The sequence below is a fragment of the Eublepharis macularius genome, chromosome 1, assembly GCF_028583425.1.
Source record: "Eublepharis macularius isolate TG4126 chromosome 1, MPM_Emac_v1.0, whole genome shotgun sequence".
Classification (NCBI taxonomy): Eukaryota; Metazoa; Chordata; class Lepidosauria; order Squamata; family Eublepharidae; genus Eublepharis; species Eublepharis macularius.
The window spans coordinates 114,536,050-114,557,123 of record NC_072790.1 but is presented as its reverse complement, the minus strand read 5'-3'; the positions used below and the strand labels follow the sequence as shown (position 1 = coordinate 114,557,123).

The window sequence follows — 21,074 nt, the reverse complement described above, 5'->3', positions numbered from 1 at the left end:
TGAGGGGATGAGTACAGATTTTTGGAAATTCACAAGGAGACCTAGCCTAGCACATGTTGTTACCACCATGTGTATCTGTTCTTGGAATGCAGCAGATGACAGTGCTGACAAAAGCCAGTCATCTAAGAACAGGTATATAGAGCACCCTTGTCTCCTCAAAAAGGCTACCACCGGGGCCTTACATTTGGTGAAGACCCTGGGCGCGGTGGACAAACCAAAGGGCAATATCTGTTATTGGAAAATTCGTCCATTACAGACAAATCTAAGAAATTTTCTATGAGCTGGGTGGATAGAAATATGAAAGTACACGCCCTTAAGGTCTAGGACAGTGAACCACATGTTATCAGGCATTAACTGAAAGACTGTGGCTAGTGTAAGCATCCGGAACTTTTTAACCTGTACAAACGTATTCAGACCTCTCAGGTCTAGTATAGGATGTACACCACCGTCCTTCTTATCCACCACAAACATTCTAGAATAGAATCCCAGTGGGGATTCATCCTGTGGTATCTCCCAAACTGCTCCCTTTAGCTGCAAAGCTGCTACTGCCGTGTGCAGCTTCTGTGATGGGGTATACAGTGAAAAATCAGGGAGAGACAACTGTGGGTAAACTTCAAATTCAAGTTTATATCCAAACTTGATAACATTCAAAACCCAACTATCAACTTGAATCTCAGCCCAAGCCATTGGAAAAGCAGCTAGTCTGACACCAAAAACCACAGATTGCTCAACTGTTAGTCAGAATTGTTTGGGTTGGTTAGCCACCTCCTTAGTAACTGGGCTATGTTGGCTCTGGCGCTGGCAATGGTTTGGCCTGCGACATTGGTAAGGGCCAGCCTGATGCTGCTGCTGTTGCCTATAAGAGCCATACTGAGGATACGGCTGATATCTCTGCTGTCTGCCGCGATAGTATTGAAACGACCGGTAAGGAGGGCAGTTGGAGAAAGGCTGTTTGGAGAGGGTAACACCATAGGAACGTGCTGTTAAACGATCCTTGCGTTTCTGAAACAGATACTCATCTGTCTTGGAAGAGAATAAAGTTTGTCCCTCAAAGGGTAAATCTTCCACCTTCTTTCTGGTTTCAGGTGGAAGAGCTGTAGTATGTAGCCATGCGTGTCTGTGGAGCACGACCGAGGAAGCCAATGCCCTAGACACAGTCTCCAGGGAGTTCTGACCCACACTGATTTGTTGTCTGGATAGCTGTAGTGCCTCATCCATGATCACTTTGGCCAGGACTCGTTGGTCATCAGGAAGTTTGTCCAGAAACACTGCAATCCGGTTCCAAAGAAAAATCTGGTAAGCCCCCATGATAGAAGAGTAGTTTGCTATCTTCAGTATGAGGGATGAGGAGGAGTATATCTTCTTGCCCAAAGAATCTAACTTCCTACTCTCTTTGTCAGTAGGTACGGCCTGGGATCCCTGCCTCTGTCGCGCCTGCATCTCCTCAGTCACTAAGGACGATGGTGGAGGATGAGAAAACAGGTAATTGCAGGACATCGTCTCTTGTTTTGTAAAGAGCCTCTAGCTTGCGGGAGGTGGTATGAATAGAGGCTGGTTTCTCACATATAGAAGAGATCACCTCAGCCAAGCCTTCTATGATAGGAAAGGCGACATTAGACGGATTGCCTGAATAAATGTATTGCAGGATCTTATCCTTCGTCTTAGGGTTAACTGCCGAGACCTCAATTTCCAAGGACCGAGCCATCCTAAGCATCTGTTCGGTATATAAGCAAAAGTCCTCAGTCAGGGAGATACTGCCTGACCCTATGATAATTTCATCAGGAGATGGATCAGATGGCGGGCTGGCGCTTTGGTCGCATCCTGTTTCTGAGTATTGGTAGGAAGGTTCATGAGTTGGGGAACCATAACATGAATACTCACTCCTGGGTAACTCCCACTCGTCTCGGAATGAGGTCGAAGCATGGGTCTGAGATCTATCATAGTCGGATCTGTACCTGCCGGGCCCTTGATGATAAGAAGGCTCAAAGGGCATGACTTCTTCATACGGTCAAGTGCGATCATCACGCCAAAGGCTTCCCTGGATATCCTCTTCATCCCCCGATGACTGGTAAGGGGGGGAACCTCACTCGAGGAAAAGGTGTCTTAGGTCTATCCCAGGCCTGTTCAGTCTGCACGGAGGCCGATTGTGTTTGCTTCGACTTCTTTTTCACCTTTTTAGCAGGCAGGTCCGCTTGCTCTGAACGGCTCTCCCACTTGCATCGCTTCTGATCCGGAGACTTAGAATCTTTAGACGAACTCTTCAGATCTGAGATTCTCGACTCTGACTGTCCTGGCTCCGAACTGATCAGACCCAAATGGCTTGGCTCCAATGCCTTTGGATCCACTGTCTTTGGATCCGGTCTCTTTGGTTCCAACCTCAGGGATAAAGCTGTAACCGAGACACTCCTGGGAGTTGATACTGACATCGGAGATGACTTCAGATGAGGAGTACGGATCCGAATCAGATCAGTGTCAGACGGCTGTAGGGTCCGAACCACCGACACATCCTCCGCCATTATCGGATCTGATGAGGTGGTCTTATGAAGCCGGACGGGGGAAATGGACCTGGCAGAGGAAGAGGCACTCCGCGTGGATTTGCCACTCACCAAAGGAGGTTTAGTTGGGGCATCAGAGCCATTGGTCACTCGCATAGCCCGTTTCCATAAGAGCCTAGAGCCTGGCCGATCTTTCGGCCCTGGCCTTGGGCGTAAATTTTTGGCAATGCTTGCACTTGGGAACATTGTGCGTTTCACCCAGGCACTCCAAGCATACCGAATGCCCATCGGTTTTAGACATCTTCATAGAGCAAGTTGAACAGTGCTTGAATAAAACTTTGTCAGACCTTTTTTACTTCAGTAAAGTCACTAACAAATATGTTCTCACTCTGATTCTTCACAGTGGACAACTAGATGTTCATCGGTCGGCAGCAAAGAAGAAAGTGAGAGTGAGGGTGAGGGGGTGCCGCTGCCGGATGTCGTGTTTGGCGGGAAAACCCACGCATACGCATCTGGCAGGCAGGCGCCCCCTAGTGGACGTTTTACTAGAAAAAAATTTCTGGTTGGCAGGCCTGCGCGTGCACAGTCCCCATGTGGGACTGCACAGAAGACGGACAATGAACAAAGCAATTCTGAGCATTTAAGAGACATGAAAAAAAACAGTGTGGCATATCTGTATCTATATCTGTAATAAGGAATTATATAGCTGAATTAATAAAACATATATTTACAAGGGCACTGCTAGTATTAATGAAAAACAAAAAAATTCAAAGGAGTCACATTTTAAAGAATATTCTTTTCTTTCTCCCTATAGTATCCACAGCAATGAACTTCAACTTATTTTCTGAGGATTTTACATTGAAGTTGTCAAATGTTTCAAATGCATCCAGTATACCAACGTGTTTCAGAATTCAACCCTGTTTGATAAGCAGAAATAAGCCTAAAGCCTCCAAAGTCAAGTTTAAGGAACTCAGTTCACCTTGTATTTTATGCCCAATCAAAAAACCCTAGTATAGAATTCCGTGCATAATATTGTATCTCACTGATATATGGTGGCTAGTTTTTTTAATGAAAAGATTTAACAAAACTGGGCCACAGTGCTTTCAAGAGCCAAAATTGATATTCTAAGAGCAAGTTCTTAGAGACAGAACAATGTTCTTAAAGCTGTTAAAAGAACATATTTTATAAGGACACTAGCTTGATACCCCTGCTTCGCTATGGCATTTAACTATTTTAAATCCAGTTATACTTATGGGTATGTAACATTTTTTGGTTTGTGGTTTGTTTGTTTTTTTGAGTTGGCAACCATAGTGAACTTTTAGGAGAAGGCTGGGAGGTGCATGTTACCTCAGGACACATTCAATGACTCCCAATAGTATCTGCATACTGTTTAAAATATGGGGGGGGGGGGGGTGAGGACCAATCAGGATGCATACGCAAATAACCTCTGTGTTCCAACTGTCTCGGGGAGGGGGGGAGGGAGAAGACGTGTGGAATGTTGTGAGCCCCAATCAGCCTGCATATGCAAATTACTTTGAAAAGGTCCAATCAAGGAAGAGTGGCAGAGCTGGCAGTGGATGGGGCGCAAGCAGGCAGCAGCCTGCCAACCACACAGGGAAGCTGTATCCCTTTGGGAAAACATTTTACCCCTTTTTACCCCCTTAGGGGGCAAATTTCTTTAAATCCCTTCTTACTGGGTGTTTACATCATGAAAATAATGTTCTCCCCAAATTTCATGTTTCTAGGTCCAGGAGTTTGGGCTGGATGTTGATGAGTCAGTCAGGACACTTGTATTTATATATATGTAAACTAAATCAAACTAGCTTCAAAGGTAGTTTTATTTTAGTCATTTGTAACAGGACTGTTCCCTGTTCATTCACCATTCTAAATCTGTTTCAGATTTTAACTCTGATATGTTATCATATTTTAACAGCTTAGTATAATGTCATTTCTTCACCCTGAGAAGTAACCTCTTAATTCCTCCATCGTATAATTCTTCCTTTTCCATTTAAATTAAAATCATGAGAAAGAAGGAAAATCTCAACAGGAAACAGCACATAATGAATCATACATCTTTTTAGTGAATTATTTAAACCCACTGTTTCTATTATGTATACATACTGTATATTAATAACAGAACTTCAAATTGGGTATTCATTGTTTTAATTATTAAGAATAAGTATTCTATGGTTCCACTTAAAACACTGTAGTCGCTGGTAAATTATCTTGGTCCTATCCACATATCACGAAATCCAATAAAGATTACACTTTATCTGAATTATTATGGATTGTATCTCTACTTTCTTTCAGCCGTGCTAGGTTGAACAGTTATTGATTCTGCTATTAACCTTGAATGCTGTTAGTGAAGAAAATGGCTTGGATCCAGTGGAGGATTTTTGCAAATGGAAGGACCCCCCCCCCATTACAAACCTCTGATTCCCCCCTCATGCTATTCCTGGGAGTTCTCTGTCCCCCCGGAGCAGAATTTCAAGGGTCATTTGGGACTGCAGAGGCAAGGGGGAAGGGAAGTGGGGAAGCTTATTTATTTAAAACATTCATTAGCTACCTTTCCACCTTAGAGGAATTCAAGGCAGTTTACAATATAAAACAGAAACAAACATTCACTCTGCTGATTGAAATCTCTTTAGTTGGCAGAAATTACCGTTGGATCCCAGATCATATAAGCATACCTAAGGCCTAGTGATCCCATTCCCCTGATGGGGGCAGGGGATCCCCCACTTTCACACTCCGCCCCACACCCCCACTCACCTGGCCGGCGGTGGGGGGGGGAGTCATGGGAATGGGCCTCCCAGGTGCACTCCAGGGGCGGCACAACAATGTCACCCAGGAGTGACATCATTGCACTGCACCGAAAATGCTCTCGCACTTCACCACGGGCTGATTTTCGCCCCAAATGGGTCCAAATACGACATTGAAAATAGTGAGTCTACTCTGTCAGCATGTGTAAACATGACATCCAAGTAGGGATCCCATTCCCAGCCTCTGCCCCCCCCCACCTCTTATCTGGCCAGTGGGGGTAGGGAAGGGGTGGGGAAGAGGCCTAGGAGGCAAAAAAACTCCAGGGTAAGCATGCAGTGGGCACGCTCCCTGCAGGGTGAGTCACTTCTTCAAATGACATCATTGTGCCAGTGCTAGGCATACTCTCATACTTCACAGGGGGCAATTTTGGCCTTAATTGGGTTGAATTAACCCAGCACAAAGTGTGGGAGCATGCCTGCCACCAATGTGAGAACATCATTTCCAAAGATCCTCCTGGTAAGTGCTGGGTCTCCCCTCCCCCACCCGGAGGGTATAGAGACTGGCAACCCAATTGATTTCAGTGAGAGAAGTAAGCATATGTTCTACATACAAACTCATGATAGGATTTGCTCCTGATGAAAAGGCTCCTCAGCCTTTTGTCAGCATACATATTCACCTTTATATTCACCATTAAGGATGATGTCACCCAGGAGTGACATCATTGCGCTGCACCGAAAATGCTCTCGCACTTCACCACGGGCTGATTTTCGCCCCAAATGGGTCCATTTTGGGCTTTGAGACCAAAATCAGCCTGCAGCAAAGTGTACACGCACCCACACATGGGAGTGGCAGTAAGGTAAGCACCGGGTCCCCCACCTCCCTTTGGGAGGCTGGGTGGACCTGGTAACCCTACTAAGGCCAAATTTCATCATATACTCAAATATATGTAAATGTAGCCCACTTGCAACTTTTTATCTATTATATTTTTATACTGCTTTCCCCCAAGAAGCTTGGGGCTGTGTACATGGCTCATTTTTATGCTCAAAACAACCTCCTCTATTTTTATCCTCACAACAGCTCCATTGAGACTGAGAAGGAATGATAGCCCTAAGGTCATCCATGACAGAGCTTCATAGTAAAGTAGGGATTTGAACTTGAGTATCATTAAACCTAATCTGATACACTAATCACTATATTAGACTGGCTTTCAGAGTTAATGGGAGTAAGAAAAATGTTTTTTAGTACTCTCAGTCTGGGACCTATATAATGCTATGATTCACTCAGTCAGTGACTATTTCACTGACAACTCATGAATCCAGTTTGAATCCAGTGGGATTCCAGTTAACTGAATACCATATTGTTTTCTTTAACCATGATCTGCTAGTCCCAAAAATATTTTACACTCCCTAAGCTTTGAAAATAAAAAGGACCTCGATATAATACAGCTAGCTAAAGAAACCTTCCTGCTGCCCCTTAGATACTGTTGGCTAGAGATGATATCTAACTTATGGTATTAAAATTGAGATAGCTATGTTCATCTTATTTCTGAAGTACTGACCTGTACAACTGAGTATCTTATTTTAGAATACCTCAGAGGCCTTTCTTTGACAGCCAGCAGAGCAGAATCTCTGTGTAATCATGCAGCATTTTCTGCAATCTCTGGAGAACTTGGATAACCATCAGACGTTGAACAAAATAAGAGACACCCTGATATTTCAAGAGAAAAGAAAAATATATGTCCTATACTTCCTTTCCATTTGCCTAAGAACCACTGATTAATTTACATCTAAGGAAATACAAGAAATATCACATACGTTGGTTTGTATTATATGAGATCTACTTGTCAACATGAGCTGTGCTGAACTTATGAATATTAGAAGGTCCTGCTAGATCAGACATGATCTAGTGCAGCATCTTGTCTCACACTGTGGCCAACCAGCTGCTCAGGGGAGCCAACAAATGGGGCATAGAAGTCAAGTCCTTTCCCTGACGGTGCACCCTAGGTTTATTGCCTATGAATATGGAAGTTGCCTTTAGTCACCATGGCCAGTAGCCATGAATGAACCTATCTTCTATGGATCTATTTAACCCCCCTTTAAAGCCTTCTATGCTCATTGCCATCACTATGTTTCCAGGCATTCCATAATTTAATTATTCACTGAGTAAAGAATTTCTCTGGGTGTTCCCAGGTTCTAGTATTATTTTCTTCAACACACTGCAACGAGTTGCCCATATATTCCCACTCCTTGCTCCTGTTGTTCAACCAATTTTTAATCCATTAGAGGACCTGACTTCCTATCCCATGACTGTCAAAGTCACTCAGGACACTTTGGTGAACTAAGCTGTACTGTCCCCATGCCACTGCAACACATTTCTGGCAATGGTCGGCACCTGGTACTAACGGTCTCCATATCATCAGGACAATCAGTGAAGTGATTCTTTTATGCTAACCATTTTCTCTTGAACCTTTAGTTCAACTAACTTTAGTACCTTTAGAATCTATGGATATTAGTATTAAAGCTATCAAAGACTAAAGATTTCATTCTTGATTACTAAACATCAGCTTTAACTATATTTGTCTTGTTCTTGTGGTAGTATGTCCAACATTTTACTTTTACTTTTCCTGGTGGGAGGAAGAGTCACATGGACTCAATCCACAATTGCTCCTAGATGAGTCACCACCTGTGAAGGATTCAATTGGCTCTTTTCAAGACTGATAAGGAAGCCATGCAACAACAGATACTGGATAGTGGACTGAACATCCTTAGACACCTCCACTGAGGGAGACCTGATGAGTAGATTGTTCAGAGGTGTACATAGATACACTGGGATCTGAAGCCTGCTAGAAGGGCAACCATCACCTTTGTGACCACTCTTGGGGCTGAAGCCAGTCTAAAGGGCAGGTCCTGAACTGGTATTGATCCCTTCCGCAAGCAAAGTGTAGATATTTCATGTGTGGGGGGAAAATTGGGACATGCAAGTAGGCCTCCTTGAGGTCTATGGATGCCATGAAATCACCTGCTACAATCACTTCTGCAATTGGTTTTAATGTCTCCATCTTGAATATTTTATATGCAACAAATATGGAACAAATTTGTTGAGGAATTTTAGGTCTTTGTAAACAGTAAAAAAGATGATGCCTGAATGTCTTTGATGCAACGGAACAGGCTCTATGGCAGCAATTTCTAGGAAGTGATAGATGACCTCTTGAGTGCCATTTAGTTTTGCGGGATCACTGGAACAAGAGGGTTCTATGAAGCAACTGTGTGGGGGTAGACAAACTAGATGAATCCATCACACCCTTCCTGATGGTGTGATGGCCTCAGGTGTCTGCCAGAAGAATCGAAGTTTGCCCCCACAGGTGGAAACTTGGAGTCAGGGGCATTGTGGGTGAGGTTTGTTGCCCCTGTTGCCTTGGTATTAGTCCAGAGTGGCCTGAGAGTTGGACCTAAAGGAAGATTTTGGCTTGGATCAGGTCAATCTTCTATAGTCTGAACAAAATTTGGAGAAGTCCTGTAGTTACAAAATGACTGCTGCCCATCTTCTATCCTGGAGGAAAAGGGCATGGCCTTTTTAACCTTAGTATCTTCATAGATACCTTAGTATATATGAAGATATTACCCAAGGTATTGTCCAACAGCTTTCCCCCTAAGAAAGGCCATGTGGCTACATTAGCTTTGGATGTAGCATCCACTGTCCAAGTTTTTGGCCTTCTTGTCGCTTCAGTAGAGATCATAGCCTTTGAGGAATACTTCACAGAGTAGAAGCTGGCATCAGCAATGAAAGATGTGACTCTTTCTAGCCTGGAGAGGTGGCCAGTAAGCTTCCTTGACAAATCAGGAGTTTCCCTCAGAAGTCTGCAAAGCCACATGATAGAGGTTCTTGCCTTGAGCAAGGAGGCAACTGAGGCAATTAACTGAGTAGACTGTTTCATGAGCTCTGCGTAGGGCTGTCTCGCTGTTTCTATCTGTTGAATCCTTCAAGGAGCTCCCCCCCCCCCATTTTAGGTAAGGGCATGCCTGAGGCCAAGCTGGCCACTGGGGCATCCACAACAGGAATTCTGAGGAGGTGAGACTTTAGGACAAAAGGAGTATAGTTTCTTGGCATGTCCAATGTTGAACTGCTGGCTAGAAGGTTCAGCCCATTTCTCCTTGGCCCGTTTGGTGAAAAGGCGAAGAAAGGGGAAAGTAGAGTGCAAGGCTTGGGACATACCAAATACTTCTATGGCTCCTTCTTTATCATCCTCCTTTTAAGATGGAGAATTGTTTAATTTTTAGAGCCCTGTAGAGTAAGGATGGCAACTCATACTGAGAAAACAATCCGTGAGACTTAGGGGTCTGCTGAGGTGGCTCTTCCTCCAAACATTCTCCTTCCTCTTTCTCTGAGTAGGATTCAGAGTGCTCAGAATTAGAGATGTAGCCCCCGCCCCGCCTGGGGAGATCTTGGAGAAGTATCTCAGGGATATGGGGTAAGACGGCTTTTTTTGTGCTGCTTTAGCAGGCCAAGGGGTTTCCCTGGTAACTTGAAGGTAGCCTACCAGAGAGCACTGGGCCCCTGAGTAGCCTGTCTCTTAGGAGGAATACAAGGGGGGGGGGAATCTGAAGAGCTGCGCCTCTCTTTGCCTTGAGATTGCTCTGTTCTGATCATCTCCTCATGAAAGAAGTTGGTCAGCCACTCCTAAAAACACACCTCCATCCCAAGGGGCCCAGGGAAACAGGATTAACCTGTTCACTCACCACCTCTTGATGGGTCAGTGTGAGAACGGTAGGGACAGTGGCAGCTGATGCAGACTGCTTGCCATGGCTGCAGCAGAGAGTTACAGGTTTTCCTCCAAAACTGCAGCTGGCTTGAGTACTTTCAGTTTCAGCCTGTTGCTCCATAGCGTTTCATTTAGCAACTGATTTGCTCTTCTGCTTTTATTTAGGCCAGTTGTTAGGCATAACAGCTCCAATCAGTGGATTGAAATGTAGATGACATAGCTGCGGGAGTTCTGGCAACTAGTTGCTACAACAGAGGCGGAGCAGAGCAGGCAAAGACCAAAAAATTTATTTCTTTTTTCCTCAACTGTAGACACAGAAAGGAAATTACACACAATATGGCACACTAGGAAAGAAAAGATGACCTAAAGAACTCAGGAGAGGAAAAATGCAGTCAAAACTCCAGCACAGTCCTGTACGCGCAAGAAGGCAGGAAAAGAACTGAAGAAAGGAGAGGTCCTCTCTCTCCTCAGCGGCAGGAAAGGAATGACCTAATATCCTGCCTCCAGGGATCATGGGAGAAGGAGTACTTAAACATCAGGATGTCTTCCTCTCTTCAAATGAGAAGGATAACTATGTCATATCTTGAGATACTTGCAGCAGCCTTTCTCTGCATGCAGCACAAAAAGCAACTGGCTTCATAGTAAGGGAAAGCTGACAGCTGGACCAAACACCTGTTATCTGAGATACCCTGCCTGTCTACCTTTCTGTGTGAGCACTAATAACTAGTTAGGAGGAAGGGGACTTAAAACAAATCTATTGAGAGCTAAAAATAATAACTGAACCACAGCAAATGTTATCTTTACACCTATCTCAGTGAGTCATCTAAATAATTAAGCTTCTAGCTGAAGTGTGTAAAATAAATATTGTTGTCTCATCTTCTCAAATCCACTTTAAATTTTGTACTTGGTTTATATGCCAGGGAGATATCAGGAAGGCATTTTTGGAAAAAGTTGCAATCATACTCAAATGTGGTTATGGAACACAGCAACTGAGAACAAAAGAACTTGTTTCAAAGAATGCAATATAGGCTGTCCTATGGGAAAAAAACAGTAAATCAGGCATTATTACTTAATGAGAACATTATTACTCCTCATAACAGTAAGAATGGCCTGTTCCATTTTAAACTCAGGCTCTTTCTTTACGGCCCTGGCTTTCTTCAGTTTCAGTGATCAAGTGGTTCATTTGAAAACACATTGAAGTGATATGACCTTAAAAACACTTCCTCTGCAAAGTATGAGCATCGTAATTCCCTTCATCCTTCCAGTAACCTTCTAATTGGTTCATTCTAAAATATCCTTGATTCCCACCATCTCGTCTTTTTCTATCAGACTTGTGATGACTGATAATGCTGGGATTAAAGAATGAAGGGTATAAACAAAATAATGAAACATTTAAAGGACTTTTTAAAAAAATTGAAAGACGAATAGTCTCAATATTTCTCATGAACCGTGGAAAGCCTTTGTCTGCCAGGGATAATAGCATATTCTAGAGTCAAGAGAACAGCAGTAGTCTAGGGCTCTGCCCTCTTAATACTTCCAAACATTTGCTCCAGACTCATTTTCCTCAAAATAATTCTAAAGTAGCCTTCTTGCCCACAGTGGGGGGATCTGTTTCTAAATTAGATGTGGATCTTTGGTTCAATTTAAATGTTGGCCTGTTTGCTGAATAACTGGAGCACAAGACCTACTTTTTAATGCATGAGGGTGTGAGTAAAACTAAAGGACATGTGAACACCATTCACAAGAGCACAGATCCCAGAATTAGGAGACATCTGCAACCCTCATTTTAATATAATAATTCCTATGAAATATCTAGAAGTAGTGGTGTTATTATACAGTGCTTATCAATTAACCTGGGTGAACTGAAGGTATCAGCTATCACAAAGACATTCATGGACTTGGTCCTTCAAATCTGCAGGAGCACCTGTCTCTCTATGCTGCGTCATGACAGCTTTGCTCATCAGAGCAAAGTCTTCTGCAGGTGACACCCTGCAAATGGGCAAAATCAACAACTGCCCATACATCTGCTTTCTCCGTTGCGGCCCCCACTGAGCAGCCTGCCTTAAGAGGTCAGGGAGTCTCCCACCCTCCTGGCTTTACCAGACTATTCAAAACTGAACTATTCAGGAGAGCTTTTTTATACAGGTAATAGGGCTGTACTGTAACAAAATAGTTCAAAAAGATTCACTGGTAAAGGGATAGGGATTGTAGACTACACTGCTCTGTTTAGGACGTTCTGCATCATTTAAAGTGTCATGTTAATGCCTATGCTTTGTTTCTGCTCTGTTTTCAAATTTCTGCTTGTTTTTAGATTTTCCAGACTTTATTACTTTGTTTATTGGATGTTCTATCCTGTTGACTGTATTTAGCCTACACTGTGTAATCCACCTTGAGTCTCAGTGAGAAAGACAAACTATAAACAAACAAACACAGCTGTAGAAGAGAAAGTAGTTATACTTTAATTGAATATAGTCATAGTTACAGGCGTGGATGTGCAATGTTTCCATGGATGGAAGGATTTCCACTTGCAGAGCACAACTTTCTCATCTCTCCCCTACTGCAGCAGCCTGAAATGCTCCCTGAAATGCTCCCTGAAATGCTGTTCCTGCAGGAACAGCAAGGGTGGGGGAAAGTTATGCTGTGCTGGTAGAAATCCTTCCACCCACAGAACCCCTGTGCTAGATACAAGCCATTTCAGTAGCCATTTTAGAAATCCCATCTTCATGTCATGTTAAGTGGCCTGTTGCATCCCTAGAGAACTGGGACCTTTGGTGATCAGGAAGCAGAAAAGCCTGTTCTGCCTGGGAAGATTTTCTAAAATTAAATTAGATGTAATTGAGCGATTGGGTAGATTTGTAGTCAGCAAACAAAGGAGATGTCAAAAAGCTGGCAGGACCAAGAAAGACCAGCTGAGCCCAGAAGGAATGCAAAAGAAGGCGATATACACAGAAGGTACATCTGCTAGCAGAAGGGCAGTAGCCAATCATGTAGCAATTGAAGGATTAAGGCAGGAAGCTGGCAAAGCAGCTTGTGGCTGAGGAGGGCTGGTCCAAACTCCACCTCAAATCCAGTATCTGTGATTCAAGACTTTTCACAGCTTGTCAGCTTTGTTGATTGTTTGAGATCAGGATGGATAAAATTGAACCACATGCAAAACCCTCATTGGCTGAGATGCACAGTTTTTATAATGTTGCTTCTCATTCCCCCAAAGTGTCAAGCTCTTGCCTTTCATCTCATTGCATGACTTCTCTCATCAGGCACTACTGCAGCTATTCATCCCCACCTCAAGAATTCCCAACTGCTTCCTTTTCTGATTCCAGCCATAGCACTGCACCCTTCCTTCCACAGATCCACCCTGCCATCTCCGTAAACCTATGGGGCAAACAAGGGTCCTTTGATCATAAGTGTAATGTAAAATGCATGTGTTTAGATGCCCTCTCACTGAGCACTCCACTGCTCCTTGTAAAGTGTGAAAAGGATCAAGCAATCCTTCTTTTTGGCATTTGTCTGTTTGAATTCATATCCTTCAGTAAACAATGCTATATGTTCCAATGGGGCATCAAAGCAAACTTATATCTTTATTAGATTTATTGTACAATCAAATGTCTAACTTGTTAAACTACCAAACACTGGATTGGATTCAGACAGCTTCTTCATCCAATCTCCCCACCACCATCACTCTTACTACAGCTCCAGTCCCACATGGTTTAGTCTATGCAATCCCATGATCGCACAGGTGTTTAGGGTGGTCAAAAGGATAGGTAAAGGTAGCCCCCTGTGCAACTGCCGAGTCATTACTGACCCATGGAGGGACGTTGCATCATGACGTTTTCTTGGCAGACTTTTTGTTATGGGATGGTTTGCCATTGCCTTCCCCAGTCATCTACACTTCACTCCCAAGAAACTGGGTACTCACTTTACCAACCTTGGAAGGATGGAGGGCTGAGTCAACCTTGAGCTGGCTATCAGAACCCAGCTTCCGCCAGGATTAAACTCAGGTCATGAGCAGAGCTTGGGCTGCAGTACTGCAGCTTACCACTCTGTGCCACGGATGATTCTCCCTTTTTCATCAGTGGAAATTCAAGTTAAATTGGGAAGTGTTGCATGAGTAAAAAATGTGAATGGTCAGGTAAAAAGATTCTGTACAAGGAAAGCATTTCAACACAGACCTTTATACTTGGATTCCAACCAACTGAACTACAGAAACACTCTTCATCTGTTGCTGTATATGCCAAAAAGTAATATTGCGCAAAACCAATATATAGTCCCTAAACAAATCAAATGTGTGGGGTGTATGTAGATATAGAGGTGCCTGTAATAAGCAAAATGCATCTGCCAAGCCATATTGGAAGGTGAGCTTGTCGGACATGTCAGTGTACCTACACTACCTGAATTTAAACATATTTTGTCTTGGGGGTGTCAACTGGATTAAACTGGCTTTAGAGGATAGCGTAAAAGAGCATTTGGTTCTCATGCTTGCTTAAAATAATTAAGTTTAATGTGTGTTTAATCCTTGTCTTTAAAAAAAATCTTGTGCAATATCAAATCATTAGTTACAAATGTCCAGATTATCTTTCATGTTAAAAGTGGTAAAAGGAATCAGGTTGGTGCAGCTTGGCAATTACATACTGGCATTACAAAAAACTTTGCCTGGACTATTTTATCTGTTGATTTGCAGAACTACTGCTCTAACCCTCCAATAGTTAACATAAAGCAACTGAAATGCTATTCTATTCCTTTCAAGGCATTAGAAAGCAAATGTTGCATAGTGGTTAGAGTGCTAGACTAGGTTTGAATCTCCAGATTCAAATCCCCACTGTAAGCTTACTGGGTGACATTGGGTCCATCACACACTCTTAGCCTAACCTACCTCCTATGATTGTTGTGAGGATAACACAACAGCAAAGAGGAGAATGATGGGCTCTGGAAGAATAGAATAGAATAGAATAGAATAGAATAGAATAGAATAGAATAGAATAGAATAGAATAGAATAGAATAGAGGCAGGCAGAACAGCAAAAGCAACTGTTTCCTATTCTGGCCATAAACATTTTTTCACCTACGCAGGGATATATTTTGTGTCACAATAGGCTTTCTGCACAGGCAGCAAGCCTATGCATACATACTCAGGAGGGAGTTTATGAGACTTATTGGCAAGTTAACATGCACAGGTGTTGTCAGTTCTACAAAGGCCTATGCTGATGCTTACACTGCTCTTAGTAGTTTGGCTAATCACCAGAATTTTGCACCTAAATAAAACTGAGCAAACATTGATATTCTTCAGTTCTGGTACCTTAAATAGGGTCAACTATATAATGCACACTGAACAGTTTGCTCGCATTATTACTAGTACAATAATTAGTCACAGAGCAACTTACCACTATACAAGGTGTTTAAACTGCATCTCACTTCAAAATAGTTGTAGAGTTCTAAGTACAAAATGGAAAAACTGAGGAAAAGCATCTAGTGCGAGGCTTGTTCTGACTCTTGAGAATAATGCGTGTACTCACAAATTTGTTAAATGCTGTTGAGCATTCTAACCAGTTGGTTGCCACTCGTCTTATTTGGCATTCTTCACATTCTGGGTCTCATTGTCAAATAGTTTAATATTTGGCATATTTTAGGTAAACTGTTGCAAAAGTGGAATTACTGTTCCCACAAAGCCTTTGAGCCCTTACAGATGATCAGCTTTTGGAGGCTATTTCCTAAAGAACGTAATCCGGATGACAGTCTTAAAATCAATTGTTAATCTTTTTCTTGAGATGGAATTCTTACAGATTGTACTGTTAACAAGTATGCAACAAGAAACTATTGGGTGCAATGTTTTGTTTACTGTGTTTTCAAAGATTGTGGTGTTTCCAAATTTATAAATAAGAAAACTTCAACTTCACTCCATAGGAATGATGTGTATGATACAAGCTGGTATTGTTACCATTCTTGTATATCAAAATTTTAACAAATTGAAGTTTTCAGATTCTCTGCTTAGCAGTTGTCTTTCAAGGCAACTGTCCTTTAGCAACCATGCAGGGAGCGTTTTTTCTGCTACAAAACCTGACAATTTTTCACATCGACTTACCTGTAATTATATGTTATTTTATATGAAATTTCCAGTATTTAGACTAAAATCAAAACTATAGAGAGATGTTTAAAACAAAATGTGTACAGAGATGACCTAAACAAAATTTCTACATTCCTACAAAGCTGATTCAGTAGGACTTCTGTTTACACTCTATCTGCTCTGTTTTCATAATCTTATATATTGTTTTGATGTTCTGTTTTGTACTACTTGCTGCTGTTGAATGGTTTAACTTCTTTATTAATGTTTGGGTTGCCTCCTGTTCAACACAGTGGCCAACCAGTTTTCCTGGACGGGAAACAGGGGTTAGAGGCCAAGGCTCTCCCCTACTGCTGCCTCCCAGCACTGGTATTCAGAGATGTGTTGCCTTTGGATATGGAGGCTCCCTTCAGTCACCATGGCCAGTAGCCACTGATGGACCACTCCTCCATGAATCTAACCCCCTTTAAAGCTTTCTATGCTTCTAACCATCACTAATTCCCCTGGCAGTGAATTCTGCAGTTTAATTACTCATTGAGTAAAGAAGTATTTCCATTTGTCTGTTATGAACCTTTCCCCCAACAATTCCATTGGGTGCCCCCAAGTTCTAGCATTATGGGAGAAGGAGAAAAAGCTCCGTCAATTCACTTTCTTCACCCCATGTTTAATTTTATAAAACTCTATCATGGCTCTCTGTAGCCTAAGTTCTCATAGGGTTGGCTCTTAAAAGTTTGGTACTGGATCCTGGGAACTTTTCCTTCCACTGGAAGGTGCTACTGGACTCTTTACTGTTTGGCAACTACAGACTAACACAGCTAACTCCTCTGATCTATTTGCTTCCACTGTGATCATAACAGAGAACATGTACAGATCTTCTGCAATAACAAAGTTAAGCTGAATAGAGGTTCCTCTTGCTCAAAGTCAGTTTGAAAATTAGAATGTCACATATGGTGTGTACACATTTGGTTAATTTGTTTTTCTCATATTAAAAGGTTTATTTTTAATTAACTCTTTTCTTTATTGTTAAACTGATGAAAATATACCTTGCTAAACACTGAACAGTTGTTACTTCTTGCTAAACAAACTCTCACAATCTAGAAAACAAAAAGAATAACTGAAATCTATTAATATACTTTTGTGCTCTCAGAGTACTGCGACTTACTGCAAAAGCCCAAGAAAGGACTGTGCACGGAAATATGGGACTCTGGAAGATTTTTGTGTTTCCCAGAGCTCCAATAAAAAGGCTTATCTTTTGAAGAGGTAGTCACCAGGTTCTTTGCGTCCACACAAGGGCCTCCAAGCTCTAGTATGCATTGGATTTAGGACAAAACAAACCCAAGGGGGATTCTGAGAAACTAACAAAGGAGCCATACCAACTGCCCCTGCTGTATCTTGAGAACCAGAGGCCATGTCTTGGGCTTTGGGTCACTGTATTCCCAGAACCCCAGGAATAAAGATTCTGACAAATTTGAGTAGAAGTCTGTTCTTAGGGAAAGGCCTGGTATCCACGTCCAGCTAGAATTAAACCTCTTTGGTGCTCCATGAAGGAGTGGAGCTGTAGAGTCACCTGTAAAAGTTTTCAGTCGTTGCCTGGACTTCGCTGCCTAAACTCCTCTTTCTGACCAGATGTTTGTATTCCTCAGCCCATGCTATGTAGCTGTTTTAGAAGCTGTGACCTGGCCCCTAATCTTTGCCTGATGAATACTTCACTGGTAGTCTGAAACAAAATTCCTATCTTCACAGTATACTGGTGGGTAAAGGATAGAGATCCAGATTCAAAAGAATGATTGCCATTGGTGTTACTGAGCCTTGTCGGTTTCAGTTGCCTTCTGATTACTAGAAAATCATAATTAAAAGCAAAATATCAGCTAGCTTGGATATAAATAGTAAAAGCCATCTTCAAGATCTTTTCCTCCAAATCTGGCACAGCAAGGAGGGATGTAGTCATATTTTGCATGGCAATGTGTCCTTCAATCTTACTATGTCTAATTAATCCACTAGAGAAGTCATGTGAATCTGCAATCAAATCATTTGTTGATTCATCAACAGATCAAATTGATTAAAAATGTACAGTCCTTGTAATTATAAATTCAAACAGTGCCCACTGTTTTCCATGTAGTTTAACTTTTTTAAAAGCCTAATATTAGGGAATGGGCCTTATATGAACAATCTTCAAAGCCCAGCCCAGAGGCCTAATTTGTGAAGGCTGTGTTCTTGGATATTATTTGTATGCAGAACTCTCAAGGAAATCAGTTGACATCTTATGCTCCATTCTTAAGAAAAGAGTCAGAAAATACTTTCCATTTCAAGCAAACATTATATAACATACTTACCAACAGTAATAGAGGATTCACAGTGATAGTAGCCATTAGGCTGCTTTTTTTTCATCATCGAACACAGATCTAGACGATTTAGGAGTTCATCTCCAAAATAATGGCTCTTGAAACTGTCATATAAAGCTGGATCAATTGTTTTCACTCCCTTCAAATATTCAAGGAAAAGCACAGGGTCAAACTTCTTCTTATTAGTTTCAGGAATAACAATAGTAGTGCAGCACTTTCATTGAACATTGAAGTGTCTCAATTTTAATATTCCTTTCCTATATTCCTACTGAGCAATATTTCAAGAATATGACATTTTAAAATTACACTGCTTTATTGTTGGCTAATTTCACTTTTGCTGCAGCAGTGTATGCACTCTGCTGTACCTTTTGATAACAGTACCGCAGATCCAGGAATGGAAATGTTAAAAATCATGGATCAGTTTCATGGATGCCTACCAGTATAATGCATTCATACACAGTCAACATTGGTGCAATCTCATTTTTGTAATATAACCACTGCTATGGCAAAATGTTATTGGTTTTGTCTATTAGCTACATATTAGCAGGGGCCTGCAAGGACTTGCAGGAGGTACCTCATTTTTTCCTCCCCCACTATTTCCACTTTTCCTCTACTGAAATCCCCAACAGCCTCTCTCCCTCTCCTGCTTCCTTCTTTCCTTCCCACCCACCAGCCACCCTACATTTACTTCCCCCGCAATCTTTAACTTTCCCTCCTCGGTTTCCCAGGTGCCCGCCAGTGGTGGGCAAACTCCTGGGGATTTGCCCCCTCACCCACCAATCGCCCAGTGTTTGGCAGGAGGTGGCAAGCCCCCTGGAGGTTGCCTGTCACTGGCAGGGACCCAGGGAACATGCGCTGTGTGCGTGCTCCCTGGAGGCGCGGGGAGGTCACTTCAGGTGTTGTTGCTGCGCTGGATGCAGAAGCGCTTCCGTGCTTCGTCTGGGGATGGAAGTGATATCACATCAACCCCGGGGCACGCGCACGAAGGATAATCTTGTGCAGGACACTAAGTAAGTGCCAGATACCCTATTCTCCTGGTGGGAGGGGAGAGGGACCTGGCAACCCTATCTCCTCCCCCCTCTTCGCCAGCCTCTAATCAGGAAAATTATGGGCCAGTTGTGTGGTCCCTGCCCAGGCCCAGTTGCACAGAGCCAGTTTCTGGCCTGGGACAAATTGCATAATAGTAAAACTCACAAGAGCTTGTGGGGGGCACTTCACTCTGCTCTGCATCCCTCCCCCCACACTATTTCATTTTCCCTTTGTTAGCCCAAATAGGGCCCCACCCACTCCTGGCCCATTTAAGGAGAAGGCAGGTGGAGTAGAAGGAGTACAGAAAGTCTTTATTGCAATAAAGGGAGGAATAGGTTCTTAACACAAAGGAAGTTACCTCAGGTTCCTCACAGAAAACAAAGCTGCTGCCCCCTTTATACTGAAGGCAGCCTATTCCATATATGGTAATCCAAGCCAATTGGCCTATTTCAATGCTGCAGTATGATGTTCAAGGCACAAGTGTGTCTAAAAAGTTAAACAGGTTAAGTTGATCACATGTCCTCTGGCTCTGCCTGTGACCAATCAGTATACTCCTTTAGGAGCACTAGGCCAGACTAGGCTCAACGTCAGGTATGTGCCATCACCTTCTTCCTGGCAACTCCTATATCATCACCTTGCTTCCTTTTCACCCACCCACCCACTTATTATCTGCCCCCATCTTTGGCTATATTTATTATTTATTTACTTTATTTACACACTGTTATTCTCCCCAATGGGGAATCAAAGCAGCTTACATCATTCTCTTCTCCATTTTATCTTCATAATAACCTTGTGAGGTGTCATGTTTTGCAAATAAAGCAGTTTGAACAGTGTGGTTTTTTTTAAAAAAATGCCATGAGTTTAAATGTAGGCCTCTGAGGACAGGAGGGGGGTTGGGTGGGTGGATGGAATGTAATCCATTCTGATTGGACTGTAGCTTTACCCTAGGGGGCAGAGTGAACTGCAGTTTTTGCTCAGTGTTGAGGGAAAGTTTTTCAGTCATCCTTTGTATATCTTAGAGAGAGGTTATTCTAGTTAAGTCAGGCAACCTGTCTGGATCCTGAACTTTGTGTTTCTGAAAGTATTTATTCTGCCAAGTTCAATGAAACTCTGTGTTCCTCAGAAAAAAGATTCTGGCTAAATCAGGCAAGCTGTGTGGAAGCTTGAGAGCCTAATTCTGTTTAAGCCAGGCAAATTGTGTGTGTGCCTGACAGAGTTTGTGTATATAGAGATTTGAGATTGAGAGATTTATCTAGGCAAGATGTGTGGAAAGTCTTGTGAGAATCTATGTCTGGGTGCATTAGATGATTTTTTTTTCTGTTAGTGAAGACTTGTGCGGAAAATTATTGTGTGTGACTGGTTTTGTAAATATATAACTGTCTTTGAAACCACCAAGCTAAGAACTATTCTGAAATCAATACGCTTATCAAAATTCTGCAACCATCATGTTTATACAGTTACAAATAAATTCTTTTGTTTAAGAAAAAGAGATCTCTTTTTTACTTCACAGCCACCCCCATGTGCTGGCCCTTATGTCACATTACCATCTATAACAAAGCCTTCCTGCAATACCAGTTAAGCAGAAGAGGAGGCAGCAATATATAGGTCACACAAACAAAAATCGAGGTGTTCTTG

General features: G+C 42.4%; 1 protein-coding gene across 5 annotated transcripts in view; it reads right to left on the bottom strand.

The window, feature by feature from the left end:
- The window catches only part of AKAP7 (A-kinase anchoring protein 7), a 138,184-nt gene that overhangs the window by 29,938 nt on the left and 87,172 nt on the right, over window positions 1-21,074 (bottom strand). For all 5 annotated transcript variants that reach the window (XM_054977122.1, XM_054977031.1, XM_054977209.1 and 2 more), the window contains exon 7: window positions 18,402-18,549. In XM_054977122.1, the coding sequence (XP_054833097.1) occupies window positions 18,402-18,549 (148 nt within the window). The remainder of the gene's footprint in view (window positions 1-18,401; window positions 18,550-21,074) is intronic.